This window comes from Cydia fagiglandana, chromosome 5 (genome assembly GCF_963556715.1).
Source record: "Cydia fagiglandana chromosome 5, ilCydFagi1.1, whole genome shotgun sequence".
NCBI lineage: Eukaryota > Metazoa > Arthropoda > Insecta > Lepidoptera > Tortricidae > Cydia > Cydia fagiglandana.
In genome coordinates this window covers 17550403-17572307 of record NC_085936.1, presented here as the reverse complement: position 1 = coordinate 17572307, position 21905 = coordinate 17550403, and the positions used below count along the sequence as shown (strand labels likewise).

The 21905-nt window shown below is 33.7% G+C and overlaps 1 protein-coding gene across 4 annotated transcripts in view; it reads right to left on the bottom strand.

Annotated features, from left to right (window-relative positions):
- The window catches only part of LOC134664589 (DNA translocase FtsK), a 60443-nt gene extending 48811 nt beyond the window's left edge, over positions 1 to 11632 (bottom strand). For all 4 annotated transcript variants that reach the window (XM_063521311.1, XM_063521315.1, XM_063521314.1 and 1 more), the window contains exons 1-2: positions 11546 to 11632; positions 4599 to 4739 (exon numbers count right to left, since the gene is read on the bottom strand). In XM_063521311.1, the coding sequence (XP_063377381.1) occupies positions 4599 to 4720 (122 nt within the window). In that variant the 5' untranslated portion in view covers positions 4721 to 4739; positions 11546 to 11632. The remainder of the gene's footprint in view (positions 1 to 4598; positions 4740 to 11545) is intronic.
- Positions 11633 to 21905: the final 10273 nt, after the last annotated feature.

Sequence of the window (21905 nt, the reverse complement as noted above, 5' to 3'; positions counted from 1 at the left end):
ATTTATCTCACATCTCATATTGAGAAGACTCAAGAACCTCTATCTCTTTACAATAATAATAATGGCAATTTGATCGCCATTCCTTGTTAAGGCCGCCGGAAGACGCTGGATGCGGGTCGCTTCCAACCGGTACGAATGGGGAGGCCTATGTTCAGCAGTCTTATGGCTGAGATGATGATGATGATGATGATAATCGCCATTCCATCAATTACATACATGTTATATATGGAATTTGCCTCCACCAGTTTTTATTGTACCTATTTATAAGTATTACTAGTTACTAGTATAACCAATACCATAATCATACCAAGATGATGGTGAGATAAGATGAAAAATAATTAGTATTATAATAAAACATGCTGTACGGAGAATCACCTATGTGTTTTGTCTTTTTTGCATTGTTAGAACACGTCAATCCTTCGAATTGGACTGGTGCCCATTAGGGGAAACACTAATGATGGAACATTCCAGACACTTAAAAGTTATTTTTTAAAGTACGATGAGTCTCTACTTTGCTACCTTATCTTATTTTATATTCGTTAGTAAACGCAATACAGGACGATGTAAACGCTTGAACTTATTTGGCTAATGTTTGTTTTGAAGTATTCGCGATTGCTCAAACGCGGATGCGGTTTTTAGCGACAGTTAAATTGGAAAAGTTACCCGGAAAATTGGGAAAGTATAGATATAGGAATAACCTAAAATCATTTCATAGATATGAAATTAATTTACGTTTGTGTATGAAATAATCGTGAAAATATGCATAGTAAACATAATGTAATCTTACACTTCATGTTGAATATTAAAAAAAACTGTTGTGTTGTGTGTGATTTAGATTTTGAGTTTGGGTTAAATTTTATGACAAAATATTATTTTACATGCACACTATGCTGACTGTAGTATAAATACATTATTTAAAGTAAAAAAATATTACAATCCATTTATTAAAGGATATACTTCCAAGTATATCCTTTATGTAAAACGACTCATTAAATAATTATAGTCTGTATCTATAGGTATTTATATAAAAGTAAACAAAATCTACCCTCAATTGGCTCCTTAAGCCAGTTGAGGGTAGTTGAAAACATTACATGATCAAATAATGTAGATTGAAGTCAGGTCGTTAAGTGACAGATTCAGGTGGTTTTGTATTTGGTTGATTAACCAATACATTTTATAACTAGCCGAAAATTTACAAATTATTTGTAAATTTTTAAATAAGAAAATAGGCACGTTCACTGGTGTTCCAAACACTTTCAACTTTGCGTGTCCTAAACCTAATTATACTTAAACAACAAAAGAAAAGTTTTTATGGACATGGACAAACGAGCTTTGTTAAAGTTTTTAATGCGTGGAAATTCTTCTTTTTATTTTAAATGTTTGTTGGTTCAAATACTAACTGGGTCATATAGGTATGTAATATTTTTATTTTGTATGAGGCACATACGAGTCCTGATTTTAGTAACCAGAAATACTCAACACATGTCGCTCGTTTGACATGATTTCTAATGTCTAAAATATAATCCTAGTCAATTTACTTATAAATACATTTATGAATATTTATGTTCCTGCAAAGTACAACCATGCGTAGGTACTTAACGCAGTTGTTTAAATTAAATAAAATACCGCGTGTTTATAAAATTATAGGCATAATTTTCTCAATTTTAATTGGCCTCATATGGAACAATGCGTCAAAGATACATACCAACCTCAAAAACTTTTACAAATAGAGATATACCTCTTTCAAAAATATTCGCCACACATTAAAGATTTTGAAAAGTTGAATGGATTTGAAGAGTTTAGTGGGTTCTTTTTATAAAACCTCATCAAATGTGATGACGCGTACGAGTAAACATATCTGCCATTATTGACAATCTCGCTAGATTACAAATATTCCGCGTTATGTGTCAGTAGAATAAACAGTTATTATTGTTGAGTATACTAGTGATTTCACCACTTAATGTCAGCCCTTTGATATATTTTAAATAGATATGACCTAATCCATCTGTGGAACGTGAATGAATCCGTCTGGATGACTCAGGTAATGCGTTTATTGGCCCAAGTCTAAAGTCATGCTGAGTTTCATAAATACTTGAACTAAATTAAAGGGGTAATATAATATTCACATAGTTTATGTACCACCATCCATTTAACTAAATATTTGTTGTTCTTTTCAAAGATACATTCATTTAGGGAATCATAATGTTATTTCGGCATTTATTTTTATTTATAAGTAGGTAGGTACCTACAATTGCATACTCGATAGAATCTGAGATATATTTTATACTCGCATATTCTATTTATTAAAGCACTAAGTATTGACCTTGACCTTGTATTGTTTATAAAATGAGGACATATTTATGGATGAATGAATTTTAACTTTAACAACATTTTCTAACTATTAATTGTACCTATCAGAGCCTCATAGTCCTAAACAGAATTGATACATTTATAAGTGCATCTTGCTAACTTTAAAAGAGCACAGTCATTTATGCTTGTAAGCGGAAATCAGTAATATAAATTAATACACAAACATCTCTTTGCTACAATTAAACTTTATGAACTGAGATTAATGTTAGAAATAGTTAGCTTAACCTTTTACCAGGCTAAGGGATAAAAATTTCCAACATACAGCACTTCAAACATATTTGTGTATATCTCATGGCCAGATCTGAGAATTGATCATTCCATTATGTAGCAATAATTTCCCTAAATGAACGGTTGGCCAAATCATGTAAAAGTCAAACCTAACCTCACCATATCGTTGAACATTACCTCCAACGATTCAAAGACAGCGCAGCGTAGCGTAATTTCAAGTATCCGACAAAACGCTTAGATGAGAAGAGGTTATAGGGTAAGACCACCAGTGAATGAACACTTAAGCAATTATCCAAGTTTGAAAAATCATTGCTCAGCATTCATTAAAAATTAAAATAATTAACTGCAATTTAATCAATCCTCATTTAATAAATAAGAAAGTAATTTCTGCGATTTTTAATTACTTTCATAGTTTTTGAGTTATACCAGAATTTACCAAAAACTACCCAAAAACCTAATGAATGAACATAAAAACTAGTGAATGAACACCGAAAAATCCAGTGAATGAACATTATTTAACTTTTTTTAATTAGCATAATAAAATCATTTTTATCACAAACACCGTTTCCGGCTCTATTTTAATAGGTATAGCGATAGCGTTTATATCTTTTTATCCCTCCATATTGACTTCGAATCGATTAGAATGTAATAAAATGATGGTTATTCACCAATAACATAGAAACCCGTTACATATTAAAATGAAAATATAAAATCAACCATTAAAACAAGAACCAACTTGCATATTTTGATGAAAAGGGGTCATGATCACCAAATAATGCTTAAAATAATAAACTTGTCACTGCAATGTTCGTGGTTACACTGTTCATACATAGAATTAGTAGAAATCCAATAAATAAACAAGCCAAATTTTGTATTGTTCATACATAGGCGTGACAAATCTAGTAAATGGACTATAGAAATTTGGTTTGTTCCAATACTGGCTAAATGAATCAGAATCGTTTTCTATGCAGAATCACAAAAAACAAGCTCAATACGATTGCGTTTACATATACATTTGGGGAAAAAATGAAATCTACGCGACACCAGTAAATGAACACACTGTTCATTTACTGGTTTCAGAACATTTGATGAGCCAGTAATGGAACTATAAAAAATAAAGACTTAATCGCATAATACGCCGACAAAGTGTACATAAATAGAAGGTTCAACTCTTAATCTAACCAAATAACTAAACTTTGTACTGGTAAAAATTAAATAAGCACTTCATATGTTGGTCCAAACGTACACTGTTCTTATCTGGGATCTAATATTTTCATACAAAACTTCAAATCCAGAAACACGTAAACTTCAAACGCCAGTCACATCCTAACTTGTCGAAGATAAATTTGTTACGGGTTGTCATTGCATAGGAAATAGAGTTGTTAATAAGAAAAAAAATAAGATAAGTGGAAGAAATTGCTATATTTCTTATTTTAGACGAAAAACGTGATTTTGTTCATTCACTGGGGGGTGTTCATTCACTGGAGGGTTTACCCTAACTAAAAAAAAAACCGGCCAAGTGTCAGTCGAACTCGCGCACGAAAGTTTCTGTACCATTTAGCAAAAAAACGGAAAAACATCACATTTGTTAGGGGGCGCCACAAGCCTTCAGTAAGAAGTGCATATACTTGGAAAATTTGACTAATGTCGCTGTGGCCCGGTGGCCGAGTGGTTCAGGCACCTGCCGCGATAGCAGAGGACGCTGGTTCGATTCCAGCCTGAGGCACTGGAGGCCTTGGTCACTTTTTCTTTGTATATGACATTTATTTCAGTTTATCACATTTGTTGTATAGGAGCCTCACTTAAATATTTATTTTTATTTTGGTTTTAGTATTTGTTGCGGCAACAGAAATATATCGTCTGTGAAAATTTCAACTGTCTAGCTATCACGGTTCATGAGATACAGCCTGGTGACAGACAGACGGATAGCGGAGTCTTAGTAATAGGGCCCCGTTTTACCCTTTGGGTACGGAACCCTAAAAAAACAAATGAATACTCACCCGACGCCTCCATTGTCGAGGTTGGAGAGGTGCTTGTTGAGCGTCTCCTGGATGTTCCTCTGCGAGTACAGCCCGATGGGCGAGTTAAACTGCTTGTGCACTATCTTCGGGCCGGTAGCCATCTTGGTCGTTCGTTCAACGCTGGAATGTCAAAAATACCTACATTTATTTATATGCTATTATATATTAATTATTTAATATGGCTGTCGACTTGCGGAAAATGTCCAATAAATTTTATGCAAGCTCACATAAACTATCAATATCTGGGAGCTTTGCTCGGAAAACATATAGAAACTGAAAAATGCGCATTTCGATTTATTGCCCCCGAAAACTTATAGCAAATTTCATCGAAATCGTTACAGCCGTTTCCGAGATTCCCGAAATATATATATATATATATATATATATATATAGATATATCATCATCATCATCATCATCATCTCAGCCATAAGACGTCCACTGCTGAACATAGGCCTCCCCCTTTTGGGGGGTGTATGCCATAATCGCCACGCTTGGCAGGCGGGTTGGCGATCGCAGTCAAGTACACCGAATTTGAGGGACGCTGCTGCCCGTCCACCGGTGGTCTTGGACGTAGTTTAAGGACATACCCGGGTCCGGGATATATATATATATATATATATATAAATAAACATACATATAAATAAATAAACAAGAATTGCTCATTTAAAGGTATTAGATATTTATTGAAACGATTTTAATAAACCTTTCAATCTACTTATAAATATAAAATATATCTGTAGGTATAGTTTCCTATAGCCAAATTTCTTTTTTATCAAACCTATAAGTATATAGGTACTATCCCATTGTTATATTATCAACAAATTCCAAAATTAGAACAGGAAATAAAAATGCAAAATTAAAATAAGTGTTCAATGTTTTATCAATTAATCTATTATTCAAAATATCCATCTGAAACCTTCGTCTCCGCTCAAGACATTTAATTCCTTTGTAACGTCAAGGTAAAACATCAGTAAGTACTTAAAATTAGGTATACCTACAATTTTTATCCTCATGAGATAATTTTATTAGCCTCGTCTCGTAAGATTCGCGCCGCGGGGCTGGCAGGCTTACCGTCTTATTGCGTTTTTATTACTCCCACCATCCCCTGCGACGACGACTATCATATATTATTTTTCCCGAATTATGTGCGACAGACACGGCAGCTTGGAGCAAATAAGTTTTCAATATTAGCGTCTTTACACAGAGCAATATTGAAGACAAATGGTCAGAGATATTGTATACACAAAGGCCATTTCTACGTATACTATTCTAAATCTACCTGTATTGCTCTTAAACTACCCTCGTAGATTTCCGCATTTTTATAAACAGTAGCTGAAATTTTTCAGTTTTCTGTTAAACTTAAACCGGAAATAAAATAAGCTGTAGCGCGCATGCCGTAAATAAAATAATCTCCAAGCCTCCAACATATATGACATTTCTCTCGGCAAACTGCATTCCACTTAGTAAATGCAAAGCAAACACGACTTCACATTCGAAATTTTGCAGGTGAAAAAATTTAATAACAGAAAATAGGTACTACATTTTAACTTACATTATAAAATTTATAAAAACATAAAATTGCATAATTATTTATTTAAACCCAGAGATAAAATCACCCAAATGAATGCATTTACTTTTAGTTCTCTTAATGACACCTATAATCTATGTATATTATCATGAGAAATTTAAAGATTCTAAAGTATGTTTATCTATCATTAGAGTCATTAGTCATGTCTTGGACGTAATAGCGCCTTACTTAGCCGTAATTTATAATATTTCAATTTCACAAGGAGTCTTTCCAGATCTTATGAAATATAGCAAAGTCATACCTCTTTTTAAATCGGGTGATTCGAGTGATATGGCTAATTACCGTCCAATATCAATACTTCCTGTACTAAGTAAAGTTTTTGAAAAGTTAATGTTAAATGATCTACTGGGTCACTTCAACAGACATACTTTACTCACAAGCAATCAGTTTGGTTTCACAAAGGGCCGTTCCACGACCGATGCTGCTTCGGTACTTATTAAACATATTTATGATATTTGGGAAAATTCTTGTGATGCAATTGGCATATTTTGTGATCTTTCTAAAGCATTTGATTGTGTGGATCATGGAACGCTCATTTTGAAATTAAAACACTATGGTCTGTCAGTAAATGCCCTAAACTTTATGTCTTCTTACCTTAGCAACAGAACACAAACAGTTGTTGTAAACAAAACCCGGTCTAGCGGTACTGTAGTCCAATTAGGAGTGCCACAAGGTTCTATTTTGGGTCCATTCCTGTTTTTGGTTTATATAAATGATTTGCCATGTGTAGTAGAAAATCTTTGTGAAATTGTTCTTTTTGCTGATGACACATCATTACTTTTTAAGGTTAATCGTAAATCTACCGATTACAGTCTAATTAACAGCACACTCGTTAATGTACTAAACTGGTTTACTATGAACAATTTGCTTCTTAATGCTAAGAAAACTAAATGCATTCGATTTTCTTTGCCGAATGTTAAACCAGTCGATACTAAGATACTTTTGAATAATGAATGCTTAGAGATGGTAGATAAAGCACTGTTTCTTGGTTTAACATTGGACAAAAATCTACAATGGAGTCCTCATATAAGAACACTAGCAAACAAATTAAGTTCGGCCGCTTACGCTGTGAGGAGAATTAGACAATTGACTAATGTTGAGACAGCTCGCCTTGTTTATTATAGTTATTTTCATAGTGTAATGTCATATGGTATTCTGGTTTGGGGCAAAGCAGCTGACATACAGACTATATTTGTCTTACAAAAGAGAGCCATTCGTTCTATATATAATTTAAGGGTGCGAGAATCATTAAGAGAACTTTTTAAAGAAATTAATATTTTAACTGTAGCTTCCCAATACATATATGATAGTATTATTTATGTTGTTAAGAATCTAGACTCCTTCACTAAGAATTCTGATGTCCATAACTATAATACTAGAAATAAAAATAAGCTTGCTATCAGAAAGTTTCGTGTTCGTAAAGTACAGAAGTCATTCGTTGGGCAATGCATTCATTTTTATAACAAGTTACCTGAGGATGCTTTAAGATTACCCTTTCCAGCTCTTAAGAATTACTTAAAAAAGTCATTGATGTTGAAGGCTTATTACAGAGTCGAGGACTACTTGACAGACAAACATGCATGGTCCAAACCAGAAACTGTAATAACGACAAGTAGCAATTAAAAACATTGTATTATGTGTAGAGTTAAAGGTGACTCAGCTCAGGTAAGAAAGCACATCAAATTGTATGAAAGCATCTCATAACAATCAGTTAGATTCATATAATATGTATTCTCATTTCTTTTATTGATTTTATTTTCTTTTCCTTTTGTAAGATTTGATTTGTTTTCTGAAAGAGCTACGTATTTGTGATTTCATGTACATATATGTTTATTTTTTTATATCAAATTCTATAAAGTTATGTACTCACTGAGTATAATTGCATGAATTCTATAGTAATTTAAATTGTATTTTTCTTAATTACTCGTAATGCATGTTAATTATAAGATGTAATAATGTTTTGAAAAGATGTGTCCCGCCGAGTTTGTTGCCGGTCCCATATTGGGATACCCTCCTCCAATTGAGGGGGGATTTAAATCTTCTCGGGGCAGAGGTGTACGGTTGGAGCCGGTAAATTTATTTGACGTTCATAAGCGCATTGTAATATGCCTACTTGAATAAACTATTTTTTATCTTTATCTTATCTCTATCCCCACCAAAAGTAAATGGACTTTGCTCTTGGACAACACCATTAAGTGACGTGCAACTACTGATGAAAGCCATAAAATGATAGCATGTTAGACTATTTTGTCTTGTCTTCATATTATATCCAAATGAAATGACAAGTCAATAAATTAATAACTAGTACCTATTTAATATCAAAGATTATTGAAAAAGAGGCGTACTGTCAAATTCAATTTTTGTAGTCACAGTCAATTTACTGCCATCTTTTTTTCTTCATCTTCGACAGTTGATTAAAACTTTTAGAACGCCATTTGACTTTGATTCTTATTATTTCACTGATATGTGTTAAATATCAAAAAGTGTCGCCATCTACTCGAGAATAGGCCGGAATGGTGCCACCATTTCGAATGATGGCGATTTACCCTAACTATAAAATTTACTATGACCATAACACTCTATTCTCTTTGCTAATATGCAATGAAAGCTAATGTATTCGAGCTAATATTCACTATAGTGGTCTCCAAGTACATTACAGTGGCTGAATAGTGACATTGAACATGGCATTGGTATTGATGAACATGGGCATTGATAGGGTATCAAAATATTGACCATCAATCCGTTACCAGTGTTATCACCTGTAAGTATATCATCTCCACTTTAACCCATCGCATTAAAGTGGGCTGCTAACAGCGTGTAGATAGTTTGAACTGTTTATTTGTGTACGCGGCTTAGACGACTATTGCAAAATGTGCGGAAGCTTCGGGCAGTCATTTTGTGTAACACGCTTAGCAAAATAAACCGGGGTTGTTGCCAATAGATATGAAACAACAGAAAATAGGATTTTGTTGGTATTTTTCTTTATCTTTAGTGTGATGCTAATTTGTGTGTAAATAAATTAAAATTTTATGAAAATTTAGTATATTTTCGTCGTGAATACATTATTTGACGCACGGAGATCGAGATGGTGTGTGTTTAAACCTCAATGGTACCGAAGCCACGGAACAAGTTTTAAACAGTTCTTTTTTTTTTTTTTATTATGAATGGGCTTACTCATGGCCACAGACTAGCCGAGGCGTAGATGATGCCTAGATAAATAAATTTAGTATGAAGCGAACTTTGAAGACTGCCCGATTCGAACTTTAAGATACGTCAAATATTACGATACGATATGGATTAGATACGTCAGTGTGAATATGACGGTTCTTCAAACAAAAACGTCACTTTTGGGTCTGACATATCTAATCCATATCGTATCTCCGTAATATTTGACGTAACTTAAAGTTCGAATCGGACAGTCTATATTACCTACACATTAAATATATCATTTTGCAGTCAGTCTGGATGTTCGAATGAAAAAAAACTTCCATATCTTCCCAAGAGTAATCACTGTTAATTTTTTGATGTGTTAGGTACCTACTAAGTAGATTATATCTATTATGTATAATGGCTCCGATAAAAAAAAAACTCTGAATCGACACAAATCATATCATGAAGCCCACTCGATCAAAGTTTTGGGCCCGATTCGGATTATTGAATAAACATCTATTAGACATCACCAAGATACGATAACCTGTCAAATTTGACATTTGTGCGATTCTGGAAATACGCTTGAACGATTTCCACAGGATATGACTTAGAGATCCGGCTATTTTTAGTTTGCCCACAACAGCAATATTATTCACATCTAATAGATATCTTACTCTATCTAACGTAAAAGTGACATTGGTTGCGCGAATTACGCTACAAAAGAGAACTAGTTGATATCTAAACTATAACGTATCTAGAATGGATCTAGTACGTGTCGTCTCTTGTGAATATCTTGAAGTTCGAACACGACAGTTGATCTTGTTTGTGCACTGAGAATCGTGTCTTTATGCACCCCGCTCGAACTTGTCGGTGAGCGTAAAATACACTGAAAGTCGTACCAACGTTGTATCATAACAAGGTCAAAACTTAAACAAAGTATTAAAACAGAATCGGCCTAGCATTTTTGCTCAAACTCAAAACGGAAACGATGCGCGCTCGCTAGGTCAACTGTCAATGCATATTATGATTAATAGTTGTACTGTGTATATATACTATAATAAAATTGATAGTGTTTATATGCGTAAAAAAAAACAAAATTTTTTAAGCGTAAGTAATTGTTAAAAAATAGCATCATTAAGACGACTTGCGTCCAAGTGTCGTCAGCAAGTCGTCAGTCTCATTTGAGCGAGTTCATCGAACGTTTGTTTGTTTTCGATATGTCCTCATTAGTATACTGTTTTCACAGACACGCTGTGAACATTTGACGCATTTATTTGAGAGAATGTCTGCACGTAGGTGTACGAAAAACAGTGTGCTATAATGCTCTTCGGAAGATGCGATATAATACGTAGACGACGCAGAGATTATCTATTTTTGTTCTGGACGCCTTGCTGGCATACGTACGAAATATTTGCCAGTCAAAGTGGCTACTTTTGTTATAAGAGCGCGTTCATCTTTGAATTATACCTATCGTCTGTTACACCTTGAAGAAAACATTGTTAAAATAAAAATAGGTCGTGAAAAGTAAACAATGATTATCCTTGGACCAGGACAGATGGAAACCAGATTTTCTAATAGCCGTGAGGCCAGCGAAGTCGTTTTCTAGAGGAACAAGGTTAACAATACCGTCATCAAGGTTGAAAATAATTCCTGCGAGTAATTCGGAGCAGTTTATACGGCGTACAGGAATAACTCTTAAGCTATTTATACATCGCGTTCATGACATGCAGTCTCTAGATGTAAATTTATAATGATGACAGGTATACGTTAAGCTTAGAATATATTTAATTAATTTTTATTTTTATTTAATTTTAGGTATACGTTATATTATACTCGACATAGTTTACAGTTATTTGAATCCACATAAGCATTATGTTATAATAACAAACAAGCTTTCCTGTCGCTTCTACAAGAAGGGGTTAAGGTGACTTCACAACGTGACGTTCAAACATGGCCGGCTGGAGCATGTTTATGCGGAACTATAGACGCTGGCGCAGCATTAAGTATTATGCGCGAAAACGTAACGACTTATTTCAGTGTAGTGAAGTCACGGCTAAAGTATTTTTGTAACAGAACACCTGTAGTTAGTCATGAATGTCGAGGTCGCTAGGTGATTAGCGATGGAAAAACGAAACGAAGCATTTATTAGTGCTGTAGTTTTAATGAAGCGGCGAATAGAGCGGGTACCTTGTGCGGCGGTCAGGTTCGTGCGAGCGGCTTGGGCGCCTGTCTCTTACTGAAGCGGGGATCGCCGCCCACGGCGCGCGCTCTAGACCGCACCTGCAATATTTCGTGAATTGCCGATTGTGTATAGAAAAATCAGAAAAATGATAGAGAGTAATAATGAGTTATCAAATCATAAACATTTGTTTTTTTCTGATACGTCATTTAAAAGTGAAACAGATCCAATTTGAATTAAATAAGCAGGTACGTATGTCAAAACGTGGACATAATAAATCGAATCATAAAGTTCCTTCTCCTCATGTTTCTAACTATATCCACATGTTTTATTCACATAATGTTTATACAAGTGAGTTTCTCTCTACATTTTTATACCTAGTCATTTTCCTTTTCATAAAAATCTAGTAAAATAATTCATACGGTGCGTTACTTTATTTGTATAAGGTAATATTTCTAGACTTACCTCGAGTAAAGAGAAATGAAATGGATTTATAAGTAAATTAAATAGTCTATGCACTTTTAAACTGAACGTCACAAATACAGGTATCCAAAACTTTTAAAAATACACTGGTATGTTGAAATCGCGACTCCCCGACCACGAATGAGAACCGGCGTCCACTATCGCGAGAAATTTGATTAAGTTTACACCAACCCGACTATTTTTAGTTTGCCCACAACAGCAATAACCTGGACGCCTATAGCGGCTTCTGAAGGATCTCGTTCAATGACTCTTAAATCGTGACTAGTGTATTTTGGCGGCATAAGAAGCTTATTGTTGTCATGTGAAGGGCACTTTGAAGAAGAGATGGGTTGAGTGTCTATGCATTCTTGGCCTTGGTTATTGAAGAGGAAAATTAATGTCTGCCGTTATTTGTTGTGTCATCATATTATTAAACAAGCTAAGCGTAAACAATATCGCTTAAAAGGGATTCTGTTTTCCACATTTCCCTTAGTTTTCGTGCACTTAACTTAATGTATTGGATTAAAACTAAAACTGCTTTAAAAATGGATTATATTTGTTCGGTTTAACAACACGAAATAGTTTGAATACGTTAAATGTTAGGGATGGAAATCAAACGCTATAGTTACGAGAATACTTTTCATTACACTCCGTGCATTCCACAGGTAGAAGGTATTTTTTGCTAAATTATATTTAGGTACAGTCGCCTTCGCCTTCGCGCGCATAGCGCATATATTGGAGCGACCAAGGCGCAGGGACAGGAACCGGTTACCTTAACCGGGGTTTTTCATAGGGTTATTTTAAAAGTGTTTATAAAAACCCCTACCATAACGGTAACCGTTTAATAAGGTAACACTTTGATTCGGTAACCGTATCAGATCAAGTTAACCTCTGTTACCGGTAACCGAAATAAAAACCCAGTCTATTCAGTTACCTCATTATGAGGTTTTTGACCAGTTCAAACGATTGTAATCTTTACGCACACTTAAATTCAACTTATTATTGAATGGCATGGGCGGTCTATGAAGCCTCCAGCACAAACAAGTTTTTTTGCCGTTCCTTTGTTTATCTTTATACCTACCTGTGTGGTGTGTTATTATTATAAATCATATTATATTATAAATAAAATACTTAAAATAAATAAAGTAAATAAAATAACTAAAATAAATAAAGTGAATAAATTAAATAAGTTAAATAAATTAATAAATTAAATAGAAAAAAAAATAAATAAATTAAATAAAATTAAATAAATTAAATAAATTAAATAAATTAAATAAATTAAATAAATTAAATAAATTAAATAAATTAAACAAATTATATAAATTAAATAAATTAAATAAATTAAATAAATTAAATAAATTAAATAAATTAAATAAATTAAATAAATTAAATAAATTAAATAAATTAAATAAATTAAATAAATTAAATAAATTAAATAAATTAAATAAATTAGATAAATTAAATAAATTTAAATAAATTTAAATAAATTGAATAAATTAAATAAACTGAATAAATTGAATAAATTAAATAAACTGAATAAATTGAATAAATTAAATATATTAAATGTATTAAATAAATTAAACTTATTAAATAAATTAAATAAATATCATCATCATCATCTCAGCCATAAGACGTCCACTGCTGAACATAGGCCTCCCCCTTGGACCTCCATTCGTACCGGTTGGAAGCCACCCGCATCCAGCGTCTTCCGGCGGCTTTAACAAGGTCGTCCGTCCATCTTGTGGGTTGTAAATAAATATAATTAATTATTAATTATTGTATCAATGCAAATAAATAATTTCTGATTTCTGATTTTTACATTAATTGAATAAATTAAACAAATAAAGTCAATAAAATCAACAAAATATAAATAAAGTAAATAATATAAACTATTTTTTAGTATTTTTTTAGTTCTACATCTACATCATTAAAACTACTTTAAATGTAGCAAACCAGTAAGCAACCGATAATAAAGGTTACCATAACTGAATGAAAACCTGTTAAAAACCCATAACAAAAACCCTATCGCGATGGGGTTTTGAGATTAACTCGGTTAAAGGTTAGGGTTACCGTTTCAATAAGCTTACCATTACAGTCAGGTAACAGTATGATAGGGTTACCGAATGATAAGGTAACCGAATCGATTGGGTTACCGAATTGATAGGATTAAGCGTAAAGAGGGGTTTTCCGGTCCTTGCCAAGGCGTTCACAAATATCTGAATTTTTGAGCACCTTGTCCGCTCCAACTAACATACCTGGTGTCGACTGTGTACGTTTATTCGATAAATGGCAGAGACAAAAGGAAAATCTTTTTAAAAATAAAGGAATGTCTCCTTTAAGTAAAACGAGCCAGCTTAAGGATTTAAGGTAGTTTCCCTCCAGGGCCCGACTTATATTTCCACACTGTATATTGTACATACATGATTATGGCCATGACTTAGGAACAAAATACGAGTATCTGTGCTGATCACACTAATATATGCCCTTACTGGGATTGGAACCCAAGACCATCGACTTCACAAGTAGGGTCACTATAGGTCATCAAAGCTTTATGATATCCTAATGCATTAAAATGAATAATGTTAATTTTAGTCGGTTGCATCAACTTGATACTACAAGTACTGTGACAGGTGGCTTCACGGTCGCTACGATGCATTACACGATGGCGGGCGGCTGTGATGTATGTATTGCAGGAGGCCAATTCCCGAATGGAAACATGACAGTTAGTATTAAGGCGGGATTCCACCAGTGTGCGGCACAAGCATTTTTGTATTGAATATGCTCGTGCCGCACATCTGGTGGAATCCCGCCTATAGAATGGAATAATTGGGGTTACGAATTTACGATATTTTGCGAAAAAAATACTTGACCGAGATGAAGACCCATTTTTATAAAATATATGTATCTTAGTTTCTGATTGTTACCAAATCGTGAAATACAAATCTTCAGCGTAACTAGTAGTACGATTCCAGGCTGGATCTGAACTCTGAATCTGCTGAATCTCACAAAAGTCGCAAACAGACAATAAATCGATAATTCTGATTATTCCACTTTATATCGCAGAGTTCTGTATTTGACAGATTGACGGGCGCGTTTGTCGCAAGACGCAACGGCAGATGCTACCCAGGCTAGACTTACAGCAAAGAGAATAGAGTGTATAGAGAGTTATTGTCACGGTAAATTATGTAGCCACAGTAAATACTGCCATCTTTCGACAGAAGATTAAAACTTTTAGAACGCCATTTGACTTTGATCCTTATTATTTCATTGATTTGTGTTAAATTTGTTAAATATCAAAAAGTGTCGCCATTTTTTCGAGACTAGGCCAAAGGTATGGCGCCATCGTTAGAAAATATTACCTACCTACACCATACCTTTGGCCTAGTCTCGAGTCTAGAGTTACTTACCTATAGGTAATGAATAATGAATAACGAACATGTGCACAAGCCATGTTTTAAAATGACTTTGAATAAATAACAGTATTGCTAACATTGTTGTTTTAAAATACAACATTGTCGGTTACTACGGTGTGCTGGTGTTTGAATTTGAAAGAATACCGCGACGTAAAAGTTATGCATTTTTGATGAAACTTCGTTAAGAAGAATATTGTGATGATACAGTGTATTTTGTAGGTAAGTATAACTAGTAACTGGTAACATTTTTGTAAATATTACATGTAGTTGTGAATTTATAAATTTGTACATTTTGTATTCAGTTAGTATGCGGTACCTGAATATTATTTTTAAATTGAATTTATGTATGAAACAAAAACGCACGTGTCCTACGACTTGATCATTAATTGAAAATTTATTGTATACACGTACTAAAAATATACCCCAAAAACAATTTAATAAAGGAGATTATCTATTAAATATAACAGCATACTTTAGGGCGTTATAGCAGCCGAGTGCGAAGCCCCGAGGGCGTATTTAAATGCATTGAGCATGATCGCAATTTGCTCGACATTAGCGCCAATAACACCGCACGAAGGCGCTCCGACACCCACGATAGATAAATATTGAAAATACATAAAAATACATTGCTGGTTGAAACATTGCCTCTTTAAATAAACCTAAGTATATCTGTAGGTCCGACTATGAATATTAAACACATTAAAGCCTAGAATTCTAATTAAGTACATAAAATCGACTTGTTAATAGGCTGTGATAGACCGACAGACAGACATACGAGTGGTCCTATAAGGGTTCCGTTTTTTTCTTTTGAGGTACGGAACCCTAAAAAGTGATGATCTGATGATTTACTGTAAACAACAGTCCTGATTAACAGTTTTAATTCACTTGTATTAATATATTTCTTAAACGTGTCTTAAATTCGTGAAAGCTACTCTACCTTAGATTATCGAAGATTACCAAAGTGCACAACTAAAATGAGTAAAATCTTTAGACTACAGTTGCCTCCAGAAACTCGCGAACTAAATTGACATGAGTTTGACAAATAAAATGATACCAGGAATAGCAAAGAAAAAATAGTCAGGGGTATATGTCGATAAAATGATATCGATAAGTAAGATGCACTTACTACCCATGTGATAATTATAAAGGGGTCACAAACGATTTCGATTTGTATGAATGTGACGCGAAAAGTGGTGTTGAATCATTTGTAAGATTGTGACGTTACCAATCAAATCAGGAGGTGCAGATGTGAAACTGACAAGTTTCAATGCTAAGACGAAACAGGATCTGAGTTTTAAATATTTTATTTAAATATACCCATCTCGCTAACGGAAGCGGCTCCTAAAACTAATGCGATAAGGACAAGGCGAAAATTATCTGTGCCGGACCGTTTCGCTTTTTTGGCTAATTGATATCAGTTTTGAATACTACGCCTCTCATTGCGGCATAGTCAATGAGGCCATTTTGGCCATTTTTGAAAGGCTCTAGCGCCTTAAAAAACAAAAATATCAAAAAAAGCAAAACGGTCCGACACAGATATTGACAATATTAATCTGTGTTGAAAAAATCATTGCTCTAGCATCAAAACCCACGGAGGAAACAGTCGAGGACGTTTGTATGGAGATATGACCACTCCTGTTGGCTCTTAATATGCAGGTTTGGGGGCAAGTTGTTTATATCAAGAGCTCGCGGATGTCGCCATAAATCTAAAATTAGTGATTTAATTTTGTACAATGTGACCTGTAGATGAGATTGATCGATAATTAGGATTGTTCATTTTTTTTCAAATGTTCTATTTCGAAAACCATTTCGAGATATAAGGTTTTTAAACAGTTTCCGACATTTGCTGCGATATAATAATTGAGGATTGAAGATATTTCAACAAATATCCTTATGACCTTAGTTTGACCTTCTCCTGGGCTGAATGTAAAGTCATTGCATAATAAAATTTATCGAACCATAGTAAATAAATCCGTCACTCACGTATTGTCAAAGTTATCATTGTCATCGATTGTCATAACAAAATTTTTAATTTTTTTCTGCGCTTCTTTGTTACAATTTGATTTATAATTAATACCTAAACAGTAGATTTCATTGCTTAATAATATATCAAAAACCTTGTTCCTATGTGTGGGAATGATTCACAAAAATAATAGTTCGAATCCACGAAGACCTACGACGTGAAAGATGGTGCCGTGAATTAAACTTGGAATACCTACCTACTTCACGTGTTACACACAGTATTGCTGTGAGAATCACGTCGATGTAAGTATAAAATTAATATTAATTTACTACAATTAAGTATTTAAAAGCTCACTTTATTGGTAGGGTCATGGTACAGTGAAACCTGGTTAATTGGCACCTGGATAAATGGAAAACCTCAATAATTGCAACCAAAAGTCCGGTCCCGGTCCCTTGAGACCAAAAGGCCTCTATAATTGAAATTTTGGAACCTCTATAATTGCAATTTAGATTTTAGTGCTTTTCGCAATTTTGCCTCTGTAATTGACCACATCGCAACTAAGACCTCTATAATTGACACTGTGCTAAAAAATCCGTTATTTTTGCTCTTCTTTTTACCTCCATTATTGAAACGAGTCTTACTTATTACCTCTGTAATTGAAATAATGTAGTTGTAGACAGCAGAAACAATATGTATTAATAGCAATGATCATTTTATTTATATCTTCATCCCGAATTCAATTTATTTATTGGGTATCTATCACAGCCTGTAGTAGGTGAAATACTTTTAATTCAATCAAAAACAAAGTATGCCTTTTACATTCTAATAAAACTTTCTTCTACAATTCAAGGGATTTCTTTCAAACCCAAATAATTAATAAGAAAATAAAGTAGTAATTAATGTAGTGTAAAAGAACAAGTATAGACATAAGCAATATAGAGACCAAAAACCCAGAACGTAAGCGTGTAAATCTTTCTTTCTACTTTCAAAGGTTATTTGCACCTCCATAAAAGAAATTTGTCAGAACGCAACCTCTATTAATGAGGACCTCTATAATTGACACAACGATTTTTTGAACCTCGTTAATTGACATGACCTGCTTAAATGAAAAACCTGGTTAATTGACCAAAAATGGCCGGTCCCTTGAGATTGCAATTATCCAGGTTCCACTGTATCTATTTATTTTCTGTGGTAATGTAGCCAGAGTATCTAAAGGCAAACCGTTAAACAGAGATGGTGCCTACTAGAAAGAAGGAATATACAAGAATACATAGCCATACTCAAAATTCAGCCTGAAACTGCTTTAAAAAGATATAATTTCTAATTTCCAGGTACATGTTGCAGTTCAAGCTGCTGATATCATGGTGGACAAGACTTAATAAAGAGTTGTGAATAATAAAACATGTTTTTGTTTACCTACTTTTTTATTAATTTGGGAAATATGTTATATATGTTTCCAAAAAAAATAGTAACTTTACATTAAATGTATGTTTATCATGTTCTGCACGAGCATCTGACAATGATGGCTTCTTGTTGACCATCCAGAAGAGAAGTGTATGGTTTGTTATTTACTCTGTTCCCAGGCATTATTTACGGTCGTAAAGTATTACGACGATTAATAATTAATATGACGTTCGTTTCAATACAAAATGCTCAACTTTGTTCTGGGCCCAAGTGCAGTTACATATCTCACAGCTGTATCTAAATAGGAATCACGATGACCTGAAATAATAGGATATAATTAGCAAAATTGGCATGTTCCTAATATAGTAGTATAAGTATGTAGTACAATATCCAAACAATGGTGACAAGCCGGTAGAAAGCACCCACTGGGTGCTAAGCTACCTTTAGCAATGGACGCTTGTAACGATTTTATGAATCCAATCTTCTTACAAATCCAATCAGTTAAAATATAAGTATATGATGTAGGTAACTTACATTTGTATTTTTGCTCCCTTGATTTCAGCCAAGTTATGGTTGGAGTTGGATGCTATATGGATACATACTCCAATAAAACTAAGTTATATTATATAACTTAGGCAGATTTCTGGAATCAGCTTTCTCAAATTTATAGCGTAGGTATTTTGAAATTAATGATTCAAAATAAACGAGTTTTCCATTCCAGACCATAGAGTTATATATTTGACAGAGGGAATGTCACTTAAGACAAACTGTGACCCTGCAATGGCGGACGGTTTGAAAGTGTGCGTGTAGACGAGTGATACCATGTAACACAAATTCTCCCCTAATGGTGAAACAATTATTTTCAATGTCGTCCTTGTTTTAAAATATTAAAATAGTACAGTTTTACGTTAGACGATAAAAAAGTGTCTACCTAACTGATTTTATAGGTCTTCAAAATGCGCATTGTTGCACAATTACTTTGTGCAAATATTATTTTCAATACCTAATGATATTTAACTTGTAACATATCTGGTTTTAAATAAAAAATAAATATAAGGTAAATGTACTAGTGCTCGACATGTTAATGCCCAATAGATGACACCTTGCTGTCACCTCTATTGACAATGACTTAAGTTTCAAGATGACATGTACTGGACTGGGACCGCGTCGAGCACCATGAGTATGTTTACCTTACATAACAAATAAACGTTAGCTATCAAAAATTATTCATGTAAACGTCTTTAATTTCCTTATTATCGGGAAATTACCATACCGATCTAGTTTGAAATGCAAAATCAATAATATAGCTATTTAGCTCAATGTCCTAAATGATCTCTTATACAGGGTGATTCAGGAGACGTGAGCAGGACTAAGACTGCGCCTTTTGTAAATTATAAGCAACTGTTTCGTATCAGTATTAGTAAAATTAACGTTAATTTTCTACTCGTGTTGAAAAAAAAAATGTATAAATTTATTTACGACATGCATGGTCACCCTAAAATTAGAATACTAAACTACTGATATTCTGTGTCAAATTGAATGTCATCACTGTCATCACGGTCTGGTTACTTTTGAAAACTCGTATCTCACTCAAGTTTGACAGTTTATTTCTTCGTAATCAAATGCTGTCATTACGGTTAAAGAGGTTTTATGGTTATTAATTGGGTCTTGTAGGGTAACCATGATTGTAGATAATTAAATTTGCCCTCACCAAAAAGTTAAAAAATAGGAAAAATTGTGGTTGTTTCACCTAAATACGACGGTGATCGGTCAATTATCAGTTACTGAGTGTGCAGGATTAGTCCTGCTCACGTCTCATGAATCACCCTGTATACATAATGATTTAATAAGAGGGGCATCAATTACCCTACTTTCGGGAAATTACCCTATTCAACTTCCTGGTCACACTCCTGTTTCGCATTTATAAACAATGAAATATGGAGATTTTATGTACAATACCATGATAATTGATAAAAATAGCTATGAAAAGTTATTCCGTCACTTTTTTTCTTACGATCGGTACAATTCTTGCAGGATTTAACTACACATCCCGGCATATTTTACATTTTTCTTGGACAAATTTACTTCACTGACGTTTTGATCCGTCTGACGGCAAATTGGTGGATGAGGGCATTGAGATAACTGTCAATGTGTGTGTGTCATGCGTAAATACTAGGAAATTGGTGGATGATGGAATCACAGTTTTTGTCTTAGCAAAACTACGTCCGTAGTATTGTAGGTCCATGTTCCAGACGATTGTTATTTATAGAAACACGTGACACTGACATTGTCGACAGGTGACATTACAATCAATTGACAATGACAACTATTTTTTTAATGCTTGTTGTTGCTTGTGCATTATCCTAATCAGCCGACGACATGTAATTTACGAGAAGTCGTATCTCATATTTTCAATAAATTATAAATATTCAACCGAGCCACGAATTACTAAATCATTCAAATTGGTATCTTAAATTAACCTATATTTTCAGAAAATAAAATAAAAATGGGGGTCTAAAAAAAATGAACAATCCTAATTAAAGTTAGACCAAGAAAAGTCTGCAGCGATTTTGATGGCCCACTCAGTGAACCTGTTATTTAATACGTCATAATTTCATAGAATTTTGACGTTTAAAATAATACTTGCACTGCGTGGGCTATTAAAATCGCTGCAGACTTTTTTTGGTCTAACTGTATTTAAATTCTGACCTAATTGTCAACTTGAATGTCCAGTTTAGGGACTGGTCTTCTTTACAATCGAAGCAATAGGGATCACCGAGACGATTTAATTTTTACGTCCACACCACACAAAATAAATGAGAAATTTTATCTTATTTCCCCGTCTGGGTCGGCCTTATTTGTATTTAGAGCCAAAATGACTGTTTCTATGTTATCACCTACAACTTGTTACTCTAGCTGTAAGTTTTCCTAACAAATAAAATAAAATAAATATAAGAAAATATTTATTTAATTACCTACAATATGTTTATCCAATATTCTTGTATCTATTACTATAAAAATGCACAATTTTCGAAATACCAATTCATCATCATCATCATCATCATCTCAGCCATAAGACGTCCACTGCTGAACATAGGCCTCCCCCTTGGACCTCCATACCAATAC